Source organism: Astatotilapia calliptera, chromosome 12, assembly GCF_964374335.1.
Source record: "Astatotilapia calliptera chromosome 12, fAstCal68.1, whole genome shotgun sequence".
NCBI classification, from domain to species: Eukaryota; Metazoa; Chordata; class Actinopteri; order Cichliformes; family Cichlidae; genus Astatotilapia; species Astatotilapia calliptera.
In genome coordinates this window covers 7,144,367-7,157,667 of record NC_137433.1, presented here as the reverse complement: position 1 = coordinate 7,157,667, position 13,301 = coordinate 7,144,367, and the positions used below count along the sequence as shown (strand labels likewise).

At 43.3% G+C, this 13,301-nt stretch overlaps 1 protein-coding gene across 3 annotated transcripts in view; it reads right to left on the bottom strand.

Annotated features, from left to right (window-relative positions):
* cux2b (cut-like homeobox 2b) overlaps positions 1-13,301 on the bottom strand; it is a 96,599-nt gene that overhangs the window by 44,300 nt on the left and 38,998 nt on the right. For all 3 annotated transcript variants that reach the window (XM_026186165.2, XM_080309039.1, XM_080309040.1), the window contains one exon: positions 11,803-11,850. In XM_026186165.2, the coding sequence (XP_026041950.1) occupies positions 11,803-11,850 (48 nt within the window). The remainder of the gene's footprint in view (positions 1-11,802; positions 11,851-13,301) is intronic.

Sequence of the window (13,301 nt, the reverse complement as noted above, 5' to 3'; positions counted from 1 at the left end):
GGAATATAAAAATCGGAAGTGCCTAGAGCCTTAAGAATAAAACAAAAACATTGTAGATATTTGAAAACCTGTGTAAATAAAAATCACTAAAGTTAATAGACAAAATACTTCCTTTTTTTCTTTTTTACCTGAGTGAACCGACCTATTAAAGAAAGAGCCAGGAAAAATATGCTTTTTGTTACATCATTGTGAGGCAGACATTCAGGAGTGCCAAATCAATCTTAAGCAGCCTCAGAAACAAGTCTTCAGCGAGCTTTATATATAGGCCCTCACTTTAGTGGTTATCTATTGGATGCTGAGTGTTACATAATCCTCCATATGCTCAGAGTGTAGGACAATACCGTACGGGTTATAAATAAAGAAACCTGACGCACGGCTGCAGCCACTGTGATTTGGGCAAGTTCTCACATGGGATGTCATAGTTCTGCAGTGCTAGCCCCACTGCTATTTCAGGCTCTGCCTCATTAGAACATCCACTGTGAGTGAATATATATATATATATATATATATATATGTATATATGTATGTATGTATATATATATATGTATATATATATATATACATACATACATACATACATACATACATACATACACATATATATATGTATGTATATCTATATATATATATATGTATATATATATATATACACATACATACATATATATGTGTGTGTGTGTGTGTGTGTGTGTGTGTGTGTGTGTGTGTGTGTGTGTGTGTGTGTGTGTGTGTGTGTGTGTGTGTGTGTAACTGAATCTACAAAAGATCATTCATTAGGGACAAGAGCGCATAAAGACAACGTTCACCCTTCCAGCAGCCACGTGGCTCAACCTAAACTCCACGCGTTTGCTACACTTAAGGTAGCTGCATCTGTGCTGCCTAGTCCCACAAGGAGGTCTGCAGACCTCCATGACAGGGGCACACACGCAACCTACCACAATGACTGCAATTACCCCACATCCACTGCTTTCACCAGGGGAGTGTGTGAGCATGTGTGTAAGTGTGAGAGAGGGAAAGCGAGCAACAGGACGTGCAAATATGTATGGAAGTTTGTGTGAGAGGGGGAGGAGAACCATGCACAATATTGCATGACCGCCTGTACCTGCCTCTGTGATTGTGTGTGTGTGCCTGTGGAGGCCCTCTCACACCACAGCGGCTGGCTAATTTAGTTAGGGAATAGCTGGCTGTCCTTCGGGTGAACGGACAGAGATTGGTCTCAATATGAGATGTAATAAAACAAGCCCATCACTGGATCTCGCCGCACCTTCGGCTGTCCTTCACATGTCTCTCCAGAAGAAGACACACACCCACAAATATATACACATACACACACTGATACACAAACACACACACACACACACACACACACACATTTGAGTTTGTGAGCCTTTATATATAGTTCAGAAAACAGCAGAACAATTGCTGGTTTTTCCAGTTACTTTGGTTTGTCTGCAATGTGTTTGTCATTTGTTGATCACCACCATCAATAACTACAAGTATAACTAATGCCAACTGACTATCCATGAACATTTTACTTTATTTTTTATTTAACCTTTATTTATACAGGTAGTCCCATTGAGACCCAGTGTCTCATTTGCAAGAGAGCCCAGTTCCAAAAAAACATTTAAAGTACAAAAAAAAGGATCTAAATTCGACTAATGTACATACATATATCTTCAATCTAAACAAGCTGGTGAATGAAGTGATTATTTACCTCTCGCTGTTCTCGTTCAGGACTGAGATATTATCAGGCAACAAGTGAAAAATCCATTATTTAAGTTGATATTTTGGAAGAACTAAAAATGGCCACTCAATTAACCTATCCCCACAGTTAGGGGGATAGGTTAATTGATTAATCTAAACTGCCCATAGGTGTGAATGCGGGAGTGAATGTGAGCGCGAATGGTTGTCTGTCTTTGTGTGTTAGCCCTGCGACAAACTGATGACCTGTCCAGAGTGTGCTCTGTCCCTTGCCCCATGACAGCTGGGATAGGCTCCAGCGACCCTGAAAAGGATAAGTGGAAGCAAATGGATGGAAGAATGGCTGGATGGATGGATGGATGGATGGATGGATGGATGGATGGATGGATGGATGGATAAAAATGGCCAAGCTTTAGAATCCACATGATTCTGACTTTGTCACCCAGACACCAGTTTGACTCATTCAAGCTTTTTTGGTATATTTTGTAACTTTGTAACATAGTGTATTATTTATTTTACTTTTGCTAATTACTGTCTCCCTGTCTTGGAGCAACAGTGACCATATAATTTCCGCTTGGATTAATAAAGGATTCTGATTCTCATGTTGCATTTCCAACATGGTAGGTCATGTGGGGTGCTGCAGTGGTTAAACTAACTAGATCATGCAGTGCCTCACAGCTTGCCGCCCTTGGGGCTTCGTATCCATAAACCAGTCAGCGTACCCACGCTGAGCTTTGTCCACAGCTGGAAGGGCCTACACTGGTTCCACTGGTCTTCTTCCATTGCTCCTTGTATATTTGTTACTGTTTATAGGGGGGACAGATGGCACCAGGATGCATTATGGAGAGCCGGTAGAGGCGCTGAGCATCATTCTCCTAGGAAGCCTTTGTGTCTGGCAATCACATGAATATTTTTCTGATATGTACCACCTACTAAAACATTGTTAAAGATTATGCATCCTTTCATCCTGGCAATAGTATTCGGTGGATTCTTTCATCAGGATACTGGAAACACTATTCGGGAATAGTTTCAACGTGTCTGTCTTGGTCTCCACATACCCAAGATCTCAATTCGGCTTAACATCTGTGGGAAGAACAGAGGCCCCAACTCCATACGTAACAAGACCTTCTGGAATCTCCAATTACTCACAGGTCCTATTGTCACAGGTTGGCCAATTAAAAGTTTTGTCAAAGGATTAGCCATTTCTTTAATTGTCTTAATCTCATTACAGTATTATAATCTAATGTAATCTATTGATGCACTATTCATGTATCGGATTCAAACTACTGCAGCTATAATTTTGCTGTAATGAAATGTTTACAACTTCTTGGTTATAGCAACCAACTGTAGAAAAACCAGGCCACCCAGGCGGTTCTCCCGTCTCCTTATCTCACCCTGACTGACTAACAGTGCCTCTCTGTTTGGGACTGGAGCACGGGCGAGCGCCTTCATTCCACCTGTGCTCCCGTTTGGCTGCATCTGACTCCTGTTCCTTCCTGCCAGCTGCCAGACGACCAGCAGCTTTTTCCTCTTTGGCTGTCCCCTTAGCCCCACTCCACAAGAAGAGCTGGAACTCTCCCGCTAAATCCACAGAGACCCAATTACAGGGACTGCAGGAGAAATGACGAGGAGATGCAAAGTTACTCTGCTTTAATTGAGAATGTGTTTAACATTCTCCTCAGGCCACCGTGGCTTACGTCTCTGATGAAACACAGAGCCCTGCAGTGGGACTTTAAAACATATATCTGTTTGTGACAAAGGCAAAGCAGACTCTGATCTGTGGGCTTAAGATATTTTTGGGGGGGTGGGTGTGTGTGTGTGTGTTGGGGGGGGGGGGGGGGGGGATTTAGGAGGTCGCACTTCCAGTAGAAAATAGGAAAGGAAACGAGGAGGTCTCTTAAAAGTGTTGGCGCTGATTTGTGGTAAGGACGCAACACTTTAATGTGGGGCGTACATCAGAAGAGAGTTACTTCACTTGCAGCTGCTGGTTTTAATAGAGCCACATGTTAATTAGCATTGTAGCTAATCCCATATTAAAGAGACCCAAACTGTCAGGTCACATTATAAACAATCGGTCCTAATGTTCGTGCATGTGACATTTGGAGCTGCTATCTCTTCTAGCAAAATGTTCCCTAGGTACTAATTGGCCTACTTTACGCTGTCTTTCTTTGAATTGCCACTTTCTTTATCATTTAGGATATTAGCCTTGACAAGCATCATCTCATATACCATAGGCTCACTAAAACTGGAGATGAGGTGCATCTTTTTTTCCTTCTTTTTTTTTTTGCAGAGGTACTGCAAAAATGGGAATAAATGTTTTATGCTAGCATGTAATACTGCGAGATCTACCTTCATGGGATATTAAATACAATTTGAAAGAAGAATAAAAAGTTCAAACACTTAGCCAGCAGCAAAGTAAGTGTAACTTTTCACCGCTTGCATTATTTAAGATAGGCTCCATCATTTTATCAATCTATCGATCTCACACCAGAAAGATGAAAATGGAAAAATAATGAGGCCGATGAATGCTGTGTAAAGAACATCAATGTGCAAAATTTAATTATCTGTGCTGGAAAGAGCAGAGAAAATGTGTCGGCTGTTTTCTAAAACAAAAAGAAAGTGAAAAAAGGAGCAGTTAATATTTTTCCCTCTCTGCATATTTTAATTACCAGATCAATCATAACTTCGTACTGCAGCACTGCAGAGAAAAGAAAATTGCAAGTCTAAATGAAAAACAATAGATTTGCTTTAAAGTCTTCACTCTTTTGAAGTCTAAATTAAAATTTCAGGTACCTTTACAAGAGCCTTCTTCAGAAAGTTATGATATTTAATTAGCGTGTTTAGATTTTGCTGAAATTAAACTTCACAGCCGAGCATCATGTGAAATGAAGACTGGTATTCCCAGGCTTCAGGTGTGGGGGTGGGGATGGTGGGGATGGTGAGGGGGGAGGCCACTGCAGATGAACAGTGGGAATTAAATCACTTCGGCACGTGAGGCCTGTGTATCCTCTGACAGAAGCTCATGTTCTTCTGACTTGTGCTGACACCGGCCTGATCCGGTGCCGGGTCTCTGTGTTCAGTGGAGGGGAGAAACAACTTTACTCCGACTGTGTCTGTGCAGCTCCGATTCTGCGCCTGAAATCAGAGAGTCGTGCCGTAGAATCGACGGAGCAGCTCTCCCGTTCCGCCTTTTTCCTCTTCACACGAGCTTTTCCTGGTTGTGCGAGCACTGATGTTTATTTCTCCTGGCACGTCCTCGCCGGCACTGAGCCACCGATTTCACACATTTTTATTGGCTAATTTGACTGTGCTCTTGCCAGCAGCTGAGAGTGAGCCAGGACTCGGAGAATCTCAGAGACAGTGCTGCTGCTGTGGTTCGTCCTGCTGCTGCTGCTGCTGCTGTCTGACTTAGGGTGCCTGGAGGGAGCAGATGAGGAAACAGAGGCGTTCACCTGCCTCGTAACCAGTAGCTGACCATGTTAAGACCGAGGCGAGCTCAGTCTTAGAAACTGCCTCTTGGATTAGTTACTGTGTGCTGCTGGTGAGTGTCCAGTCAGGGATGTGATTGCCTGTCTGTTAAGGTGACAGGGGTTTAGAGGAGGGGATGTACACCCAGTCAGACATCCAATAGGAGCGCTGCAGCCGGCGCTATGCGTGCGTCCATCCTCAAACATGGCTAACATTTGCACAGCAGCGGCAGTCAGGCGTGATGTCTCTGGGCTCTGAGGTTTGTGCTGTCAGGACGGTAGAAATTAAACCTGGCACTGCAGAGCAGAATGTGCTGAAACTCATCAATTCCACATGGCTAGAGAGCCAAGTGCCTATTTATAACAACCCCCCCCATCTTCTCTTCTTTACCTGGTGTGCATCCCTGACTCTAAACACGCATCCATAATGATGAATACACCCAACTGGGACGCTCCGACAGGGCATCAGTCAGGACAGGAAAACAAACACGCCAACACACACACACACGCCATCAGATCACAGCACAGCAGAGGAGGGATAAGACTGACACTGGGAAGGCTGATGGAAAGGTTGAGGCGTCTCAGCATAAAAACACCCGGCAGAATCACAACAATCAGTCACCACACAGGAAACAAACAAGGGCAGTCAGATATATTAAACTTCTACAAAAGGCCCAATATGGAGCTGAAAGATGGTGCAGCGCTGGGAAACGCTGCCACCCAACTACTGGGTTTGTTTATGTTGTCATTTACTGAATTAATGATATTTCATTTTAAAAAGGTACTGTCTGAGCTTCTGCCAAGCTGACGGATGGTAAATTCTTAAGCTATAAATTTGGCCAGAAAAAAAAAAGTGCTCACCTCTGCAGACAGAAAACATACGTAGCAAGCATATTTAAAAAGAAAACACAACCTGTGTTTTCTGTTTGGATCTGCGAGATAATGATTTCTATTTTTGTCCTTCTCGTGGAAGGCTTTTTCTGTTATAGCCCTCAGTTTTATTTTATGAGAACAAACTGGTTTGGTACAAAACTGGCAGTGTTCACCAATTCTATATTTACTTGTAGCTAGCAACAAATCCCAACCTATACGAGTCACCTAGAAAAAGTAATTTGTCCATATCAAGCATTAACCTCCAGTTCTGGGAAATGAAGCGCTTGTCAAAACTGCAGTTCCTCTAGTGGCCACTTGAGGCTATCTTTAAGGAAGCTGCGGCTCTCTTCCACAGCATGTCTTTTATCCTGTTTTCCTTCTCTCACCCCAACCTGCCGCAGCAGATGGCCCCGCCCCTCCCTGAGCCTGGTTCTGCCTGAGGTTTCTTCCTGTTAAAAGGGAGTTTTTCCTTCCCACTGTCACCAAAGTGCTTGCCATAGGGGGTCATATGATTGTTGGGTTTTTCTCTGTATGTATTATTGTAGGGTCTACCTTACAATATAAAGAGGCGACTGTTGTTGTGATTTGGCGCTATATAAATAAAATTGAATTAAATGGAATTGAATAAACTTCCATGTTAAAATGACAATTACAATAAACATTTTTGGTCTTTATAACTAATGTACTTGATAGCAGGTAGATTTTTATTATTTTCATTCATTTAAATCCTTCATAAGCCTTACAATTTTACATTGCACATTAACAGCATGCCCTCTTTGAGTGAAAGGTGAATGCTGACACAGCTGAATGTCTTTTTGTACCAACAAACCACCCAGGAAGTGCATGCTTTTGGGTGAGGGTAATTCTACTTTTATCTGTTTTTTTAGGCTTCAAAAGCCAAAGTTCACAAACCTGTGGGTGGCATCGTCCTGGCTTTATATTAAATTTATCTGTAAATATACCAACTTAAAATTCACTTGCTGATTACAATATTTTCACATTTATTATTCTGTATTTTGTCAGTTGTGCCCACAGTACCTGGCAGAAGTTACACAGGTCACTTTAAAGTTATTCCCAACAAGGATGTTGGTATAGTGCAAAAGGCTGAGCAGGTTAACCAGAGGCCCAGGTTCAAATTCACCCAGAGGCCATTTACTACATGTCTTGCACTGAATACGTTTAGAATGTAAAGTGATGTGTCAACTTAAACTAGACTATCTCTAAGAAATATCAGTATCTTCAGAAAAAGGCTATTTATTCACTGCTCATGTACAGGACTTGGCATTAGACGAAATGAAGTTGCATTGTTACAGCAGGATACAGAGCATTTGATCCAACATCCACATATAAGCTTGTTCATCTCTGATTAATCGTGATCGATAAAAGTAAACTTTAAAGTAATAGAAACTGAAACAGTGAGTGAATCGAGGTGCATTACGTTTGACTCAAAGCAGCTTTTCTGCACTGATGTGGAGAACATGCAAGGCCATTCACCCTCAGGAGATGCAAAGGACGTAGAAGACTCAAGGAAGGTATTATCTAATGTCCAATTACACTCCCACGCCCCCTCACATCCCTCTCCCTCTTGGCTCTCCCTTCTCTCTCCTAACTTCCTTACTCTCACCTTCATTCCCTCTCCTTAGCATGAAAAGGACACAAGCGATAAACTGGGAGCAGAAAGCCGGTGGTTTACATGGCCCCGGAGCCCATTATGTTCCCCACAATAGGCTGGAGGCCGGTGCGTGCTATGAATAGGTAATGGCCTGGAGATCCTGGGCCTGGCCTGCTGCTCAATGAGCCTAAGACAGCCGAGCAGGAGACAGGCATTAGAGATACCTCGTCGGCCCAGTATGGAGCAGCCTGGTCATAGCCGGGGGGGGAAGCATGGGAGGATGGGCGAGTGGGAGTGAGTAGGAGGGTGTCGTAAATGCCCCTTACATAAGGTAGGGCATGAATAATAACACAAAGGGAATATTCAGAGGTACCTGGGAGGCACAGATCTGGTTCACTGGCACAGAAATATGAGCCTATAATGTACAAAGAAATCCACACTAGCTTGCTTTTAAAACTGTACGTAGTCTACTAGCAGCTTTTTATCAGACTGTATGACTCTGCTGCTCACTCATTCCGACACCACCTTCCCAAGTTAGCCATCCACTCATGCAATCTGTACCTAATAACCGCAAGGTTTAGCCCATGATGAAGATCTGTCTTCATTGAGCTGGAAAAGCTGTAGCGTCGCCGAGCATTTTTCCTAACGGCGCAGTCCCTCATCTATGAAAGTGCCATAGAGCCCCTCAGACAATTAGGCAGGGAAAAGCTTTATGACCGTTAGACTCACTCAGCGAGCGGCACTCTCACTGCCAGCACCGCCAGGAGCGCTGGCTCGTGCAGAAAGGTAATTACGGAGCCTCTCATAATGACACAGAGGAAGCTTGCGTCATAACACCCACAGCCTTTTATCATAGCGCTGTAATTAATTATCATCCTTTACTCTTTGATTCATTCCACTATTCATAACATATTCATACATTCAAGAGAAATTATCATTTCCTTCAGGAATTAATCAAAAAGGAGGAAAAACTGGTCGGCTCTCGATGGATGATCAAAGATGGTGGACGTCTACCTCGCCGCGTGGAGTACGGGAGGGCAGCTCAGGGCGAGGCATTATGGGCAAAGGTCTCCACTCAGCTCTTATACTCGTGGACAAATTATCTGCAAGAAGCCTTAAACGAGGATGAAAATACAGTTGCAGAAGCTTTTAATGACAAAAACAAAAACGCACTAAAGCAGATATGACAATCCAAACAACTGTTTTGTCTTTTTTATTGCACATTTCTGGTGCCGCTCTCCAGCATGAAAGGTCATATTACCAGCACAGTCCACCTTTCCAGACAAGACACAGCAGCCATTTTGAGATGTCTTAATTCATTTGAAAAAGACCTCCAAAGCTCACACAGAAAAACAAGCAACCACAACAACAACAATATACATGAAAACATTGTCTTCCCTCACATCATCACTTTTAGCACCTCAGGGGAAGAAATGGCACAGTTAGACTCATAAACAGGTGTCCACCGGCCCCCAGCTCGCACTGCTTTAATAGCTGTTTGATGTTTTTGATGTCTAGTCAGCTCGATCGTACCTTACTGCTTGATAATGAGGGCCAATAATGATTCCTGAGCTTGAGGGGTTAATGGCATGTAACCGGCAGAGCTGCTAATTACACGTTACAAACTATTTATCAGAATCTCCATCTGCGCAAGCACCACAACTCTCATTGTGCACGCTAAATTACTCTACGGATTATCATTGTAAAGCAAGTTTCAGTAATTAGGGACCCATACTGCTGTTTTCTTTTTCCGAGATCGCCGAACGACATCAAGAGGAGAGGAGAGAAAAATAGAATGAGTGCTTAATTTGGGCCTGATATTCAGATTGTCCGGATGTGAGGAGGAATCTGCCTCTCTCCTGCAAACATACCAGGAATCACGGTTCGTCCTGAGGGGAGTTTATACTCTAAAGTGAGAGGGAGGTGTAAATTGCACTGAGAAGCCTGCGAAGTCTCGGTGAGAGTCGGCAAAGTCTGTTTTTCCTGTATGTTCAGATGGCAGCGAGAGCTCTGAGAGAGAGAGCTGTGTGAACAGCGCGGTCCAACGGGCCCGGCTCTCCAGCGATCGGTTATTTGAGAAATAACTGTCATATCCCTCAGCCCCAAAGGTGTGCCTGAGACCATGGAGACGTGTACCATCTCCTCTTCTTCGCCGTAAATTTTTATTAAAATTACCTTCTTAATAAGACAGTGTTCATTATAAAACCAAAAACGCCGGTCTCCCAGGGCCCTGTGGATTAATAAGGACAGCGGTGTATTTTAAGCCGTAAACTCAGCTCCTCACTGTCCTTAATCTCCTTCCTACTTCACAAGGCCAAATTAACACCTCTCCTCAGCTCTGACGGGACCTCATTAGCAAACTTCCAGGGAAAGAAAAGAGGAGAGCAGAACGAAAGGAGAAAAAAAAAAGAGAGAGGAGAAGAAGGAGGGAAGCGACCAATGACAGCCACCAGCTCTGGGATTAACCCTTTCTCCTCCTCCAGCTCTGCGGAAAAACTAGGTCGGCAACGTGTTTCTAATCAGTCGCCTGGTTAGTGATAATTAGAAGGCGAGATTGGACGGGAGAAGAGAGGGAAAGTGGGTGGGGAACATTGAAATGAAAAAAGAAAAGAAAGGGAACCTGTCATGTCGCAAACACTTCAAAGGAGCCGACTTCTCCTTTAGAAGTGGCATGATGAGGGTCCAAATACCAAGAGGCACTCCTCTGGGCCTCCGAACTGCAATGAGGGAGGGGAAGAAAAGGGGGGCAGGGACCCAGTTTTTTTTCCTCCTCGCAAGTATGCATCCTCACACACGCACACGCAGAACACGCCGGGACTTTTCTACGGTTCACCACCTGTACAGTGCACCTGCAGGGGAGCTTCGGTCTATCCCAAACCACACAGCCAAATAAGCACATCCAACTCCAACCTTCCCTTCCACTGTCTCCCCCTGCAGCAGCAGCAGGTCGAGGTCCCACGGCTTACACTGAGGTCGAGCAGACTACCGCTGGGTAAAGTTCACAAGCCTCTGCAAGCTGTTTGACATTACCAATAAGGTCAAAGTGTATCAGAAAAACACCAGAGGATTAGATTATTATGGTGTGCTTAGTTGCCTGCTGCACCCTGCGATCAAAAAATAGCTTTTTTGCTTTGCAAGCTGGCTTACTTATAAATGTGCAGAACACGAGCCTGTGGTAGTTACACAAGAGAGACCAAGAGGTACCCAGAGAGGCCTGCAGCTAACATGAAAAAAAAGAAAAAAATCATTGCTCATTATCAGCCATCTATTTTATCTACTATGAAACATCTCGAGACTCCCAGTTGTCAGACATCAATGGTGCTTAAATTAATCCTTTGGGTTCCTGTTTGCACAATAAAGATATGGAAGGGTGCTTCTGATATTTGTGGAACTTTACAGTCGGAGTAATTGAATTAGCACAGAAATCAACCACAGGGTGCTGAATGTGATAGCTCCTGCCAGAAAACACGCTTACTTGGGCATAGTCAATTATAAAGCATTAAAAAGAAGCTGCCAATAATCGCTTCCAAGAGATCTGAACAATCCATGCCGAGTGTTCTAATGTTTACCGATGATGAGGCTTTCAGGTTAGCGCTGAGCGGGAGTTTAGAAGGGGGAGAACGAGACTGGAAACATATTTGTGGTATCATTTCCATAAGCCTCTGCTTCGTGGACCATAATGCAGCTCACAAATGTGATTTATGACCTTGGTTTAATGGCTAGAGCAGAGTCTTGGTAGGTATCAGATGACTTTTTCAATATGGCGACGTCAGAGGGGGCACGCTGAATGCACCATCACAACAGGAAATGAGGGCTTGTCTCAGCCAAGAAAATATGAGAAGCCAGATATCTGATCATCTAATGGCAGATAGATGCTACTTCACTTTGACAGAAAAGGCATCAGTCAATAAGCACCAGATGAGCAGTAACATGAAAAGCACGCCATGGATTCCTTGCCCTATCAATCAAGTGTTTCTTTCCAGGAGCACAGTGGTCTGCTTTGGTCAGTGTGCTAAGCAAGAGTGTCTCCTTTCAGTAGATTATAATGTTATGCAGACAAAGCCTCAGACATCGTCGATAAAAGCGCTGAATCTGCTAAATCTGCTGCTGAATCAGTGATCCGTAGCATGCAAAAGTCGTGCGACTCACCTGGGCTTGGAAACTCTTGAGAACAGGTGCCACCATCTCCCGGACTTCCTGTGTACAGACAAAAAAAATTGTCTCAGCACTTTGTCGTTTTTGCACACACTCCACCTGTCTACCAGTCCCAGTGCGGCACAAACATAAGAAAGAGCACGTTAATGGATTCTCACCACAGCTTCCCTCACATTGCACGTGTGCTGCCGGTGAGTTACGTCGTAATGGGGTGTGAGTATTAGTGGTTAAACCTGAAGAGTTTGAGTGGGCATGTTTCAAAAGTGGGGCTTTCCACTAGCTAGAGATCCAGACGTGTGCGAGCTCTCGCAGCCTCAGGTAAGGGGATTGTGCTGCCAGTGGTGACAGCCTGATCCTGTCTTAAACGCCTGTATTATACTGACAAGATTACAGCAGCGCACTACAGGCTGAGATAGGCAGGCAGCATAGCAAATAGCTTGAAGGTTAATTTATAAAATATAAAAATATTCCCTTTGAATTCAGCCTACATGTCAATAGTTGATCATTTCAAAGGAAGATGATGAAAAAGGACTAAATCATATCTGTATCTCTCTTAGGTTTTGCTTTTCACGTACTCGGTTCAATCTACCTTAATTGCCATTTTGCTTTACAAAAGCAAGGTGCATCGAGGTCTCAGCACATTTTTAATGTAAAGCAGAAGAACATGAAAATAAGTGATGTCTATATAGCTTCTTGGTAGGTATTAAAAATAGCCCAGAACATAAATAATGACACATGAAATTCTACATGTTGTTAAAATCTTATTGTGATGTATTAAGTGTAATGGTTAGGATAGTTTGACATCCGCCCCTTTTAGTAGAATTTAGTAGCGTCTGAAAGTATGATTAGTCAGGATGTGACAAAAAAATGCTCTCTTTCACTTTTTCTACTCTTGGTCCTGCATGATGTCAATGCGAGGGGATATCCCTGTTGTAGTCACCTGAGCCATACACCTCTGGATGTAAGAATTCAAGCCCCACCCACCTGATGTTCAAACCTCTTGTAGTCAGAAGAAAGTTTTCTTAAAGGGAGGGGAAAAACGGCTCGCTTCAGACAGAAGATAAGACGAGCTCAATGAAGATTATATTTTAACTGTGAATTATGCAAAGCTATTCAGGTCCAAGAACATAAATATGGAACTAGAAAATGAGCATAACGGGTCCTGGTTAAATAAGATATTTTTAGTACCCCTAAATAATGACAAGACAAGAACTGATTGTAAACAGAAGAAATATTATAGCTTATGTTCGCTTCAAATGACATTCACATTCCAGTACTTACACTGAAAGATGCATTGCTTGTGTTTAATAGTTTCTCTCCGTGGTGCTAACCACAAAGAGATCTCATATCTGACTACACTGTAGTTAATGCAATGAAATTTCATTAAGGAAAGCTATTCAGGACTGGTTCCAGATTGTCCAGTTCATCAGAATCATATGGCTCCAAGTGCATCACTCCTTTTTACCAGTGCCAACATGTTTCTTTTGACAGCT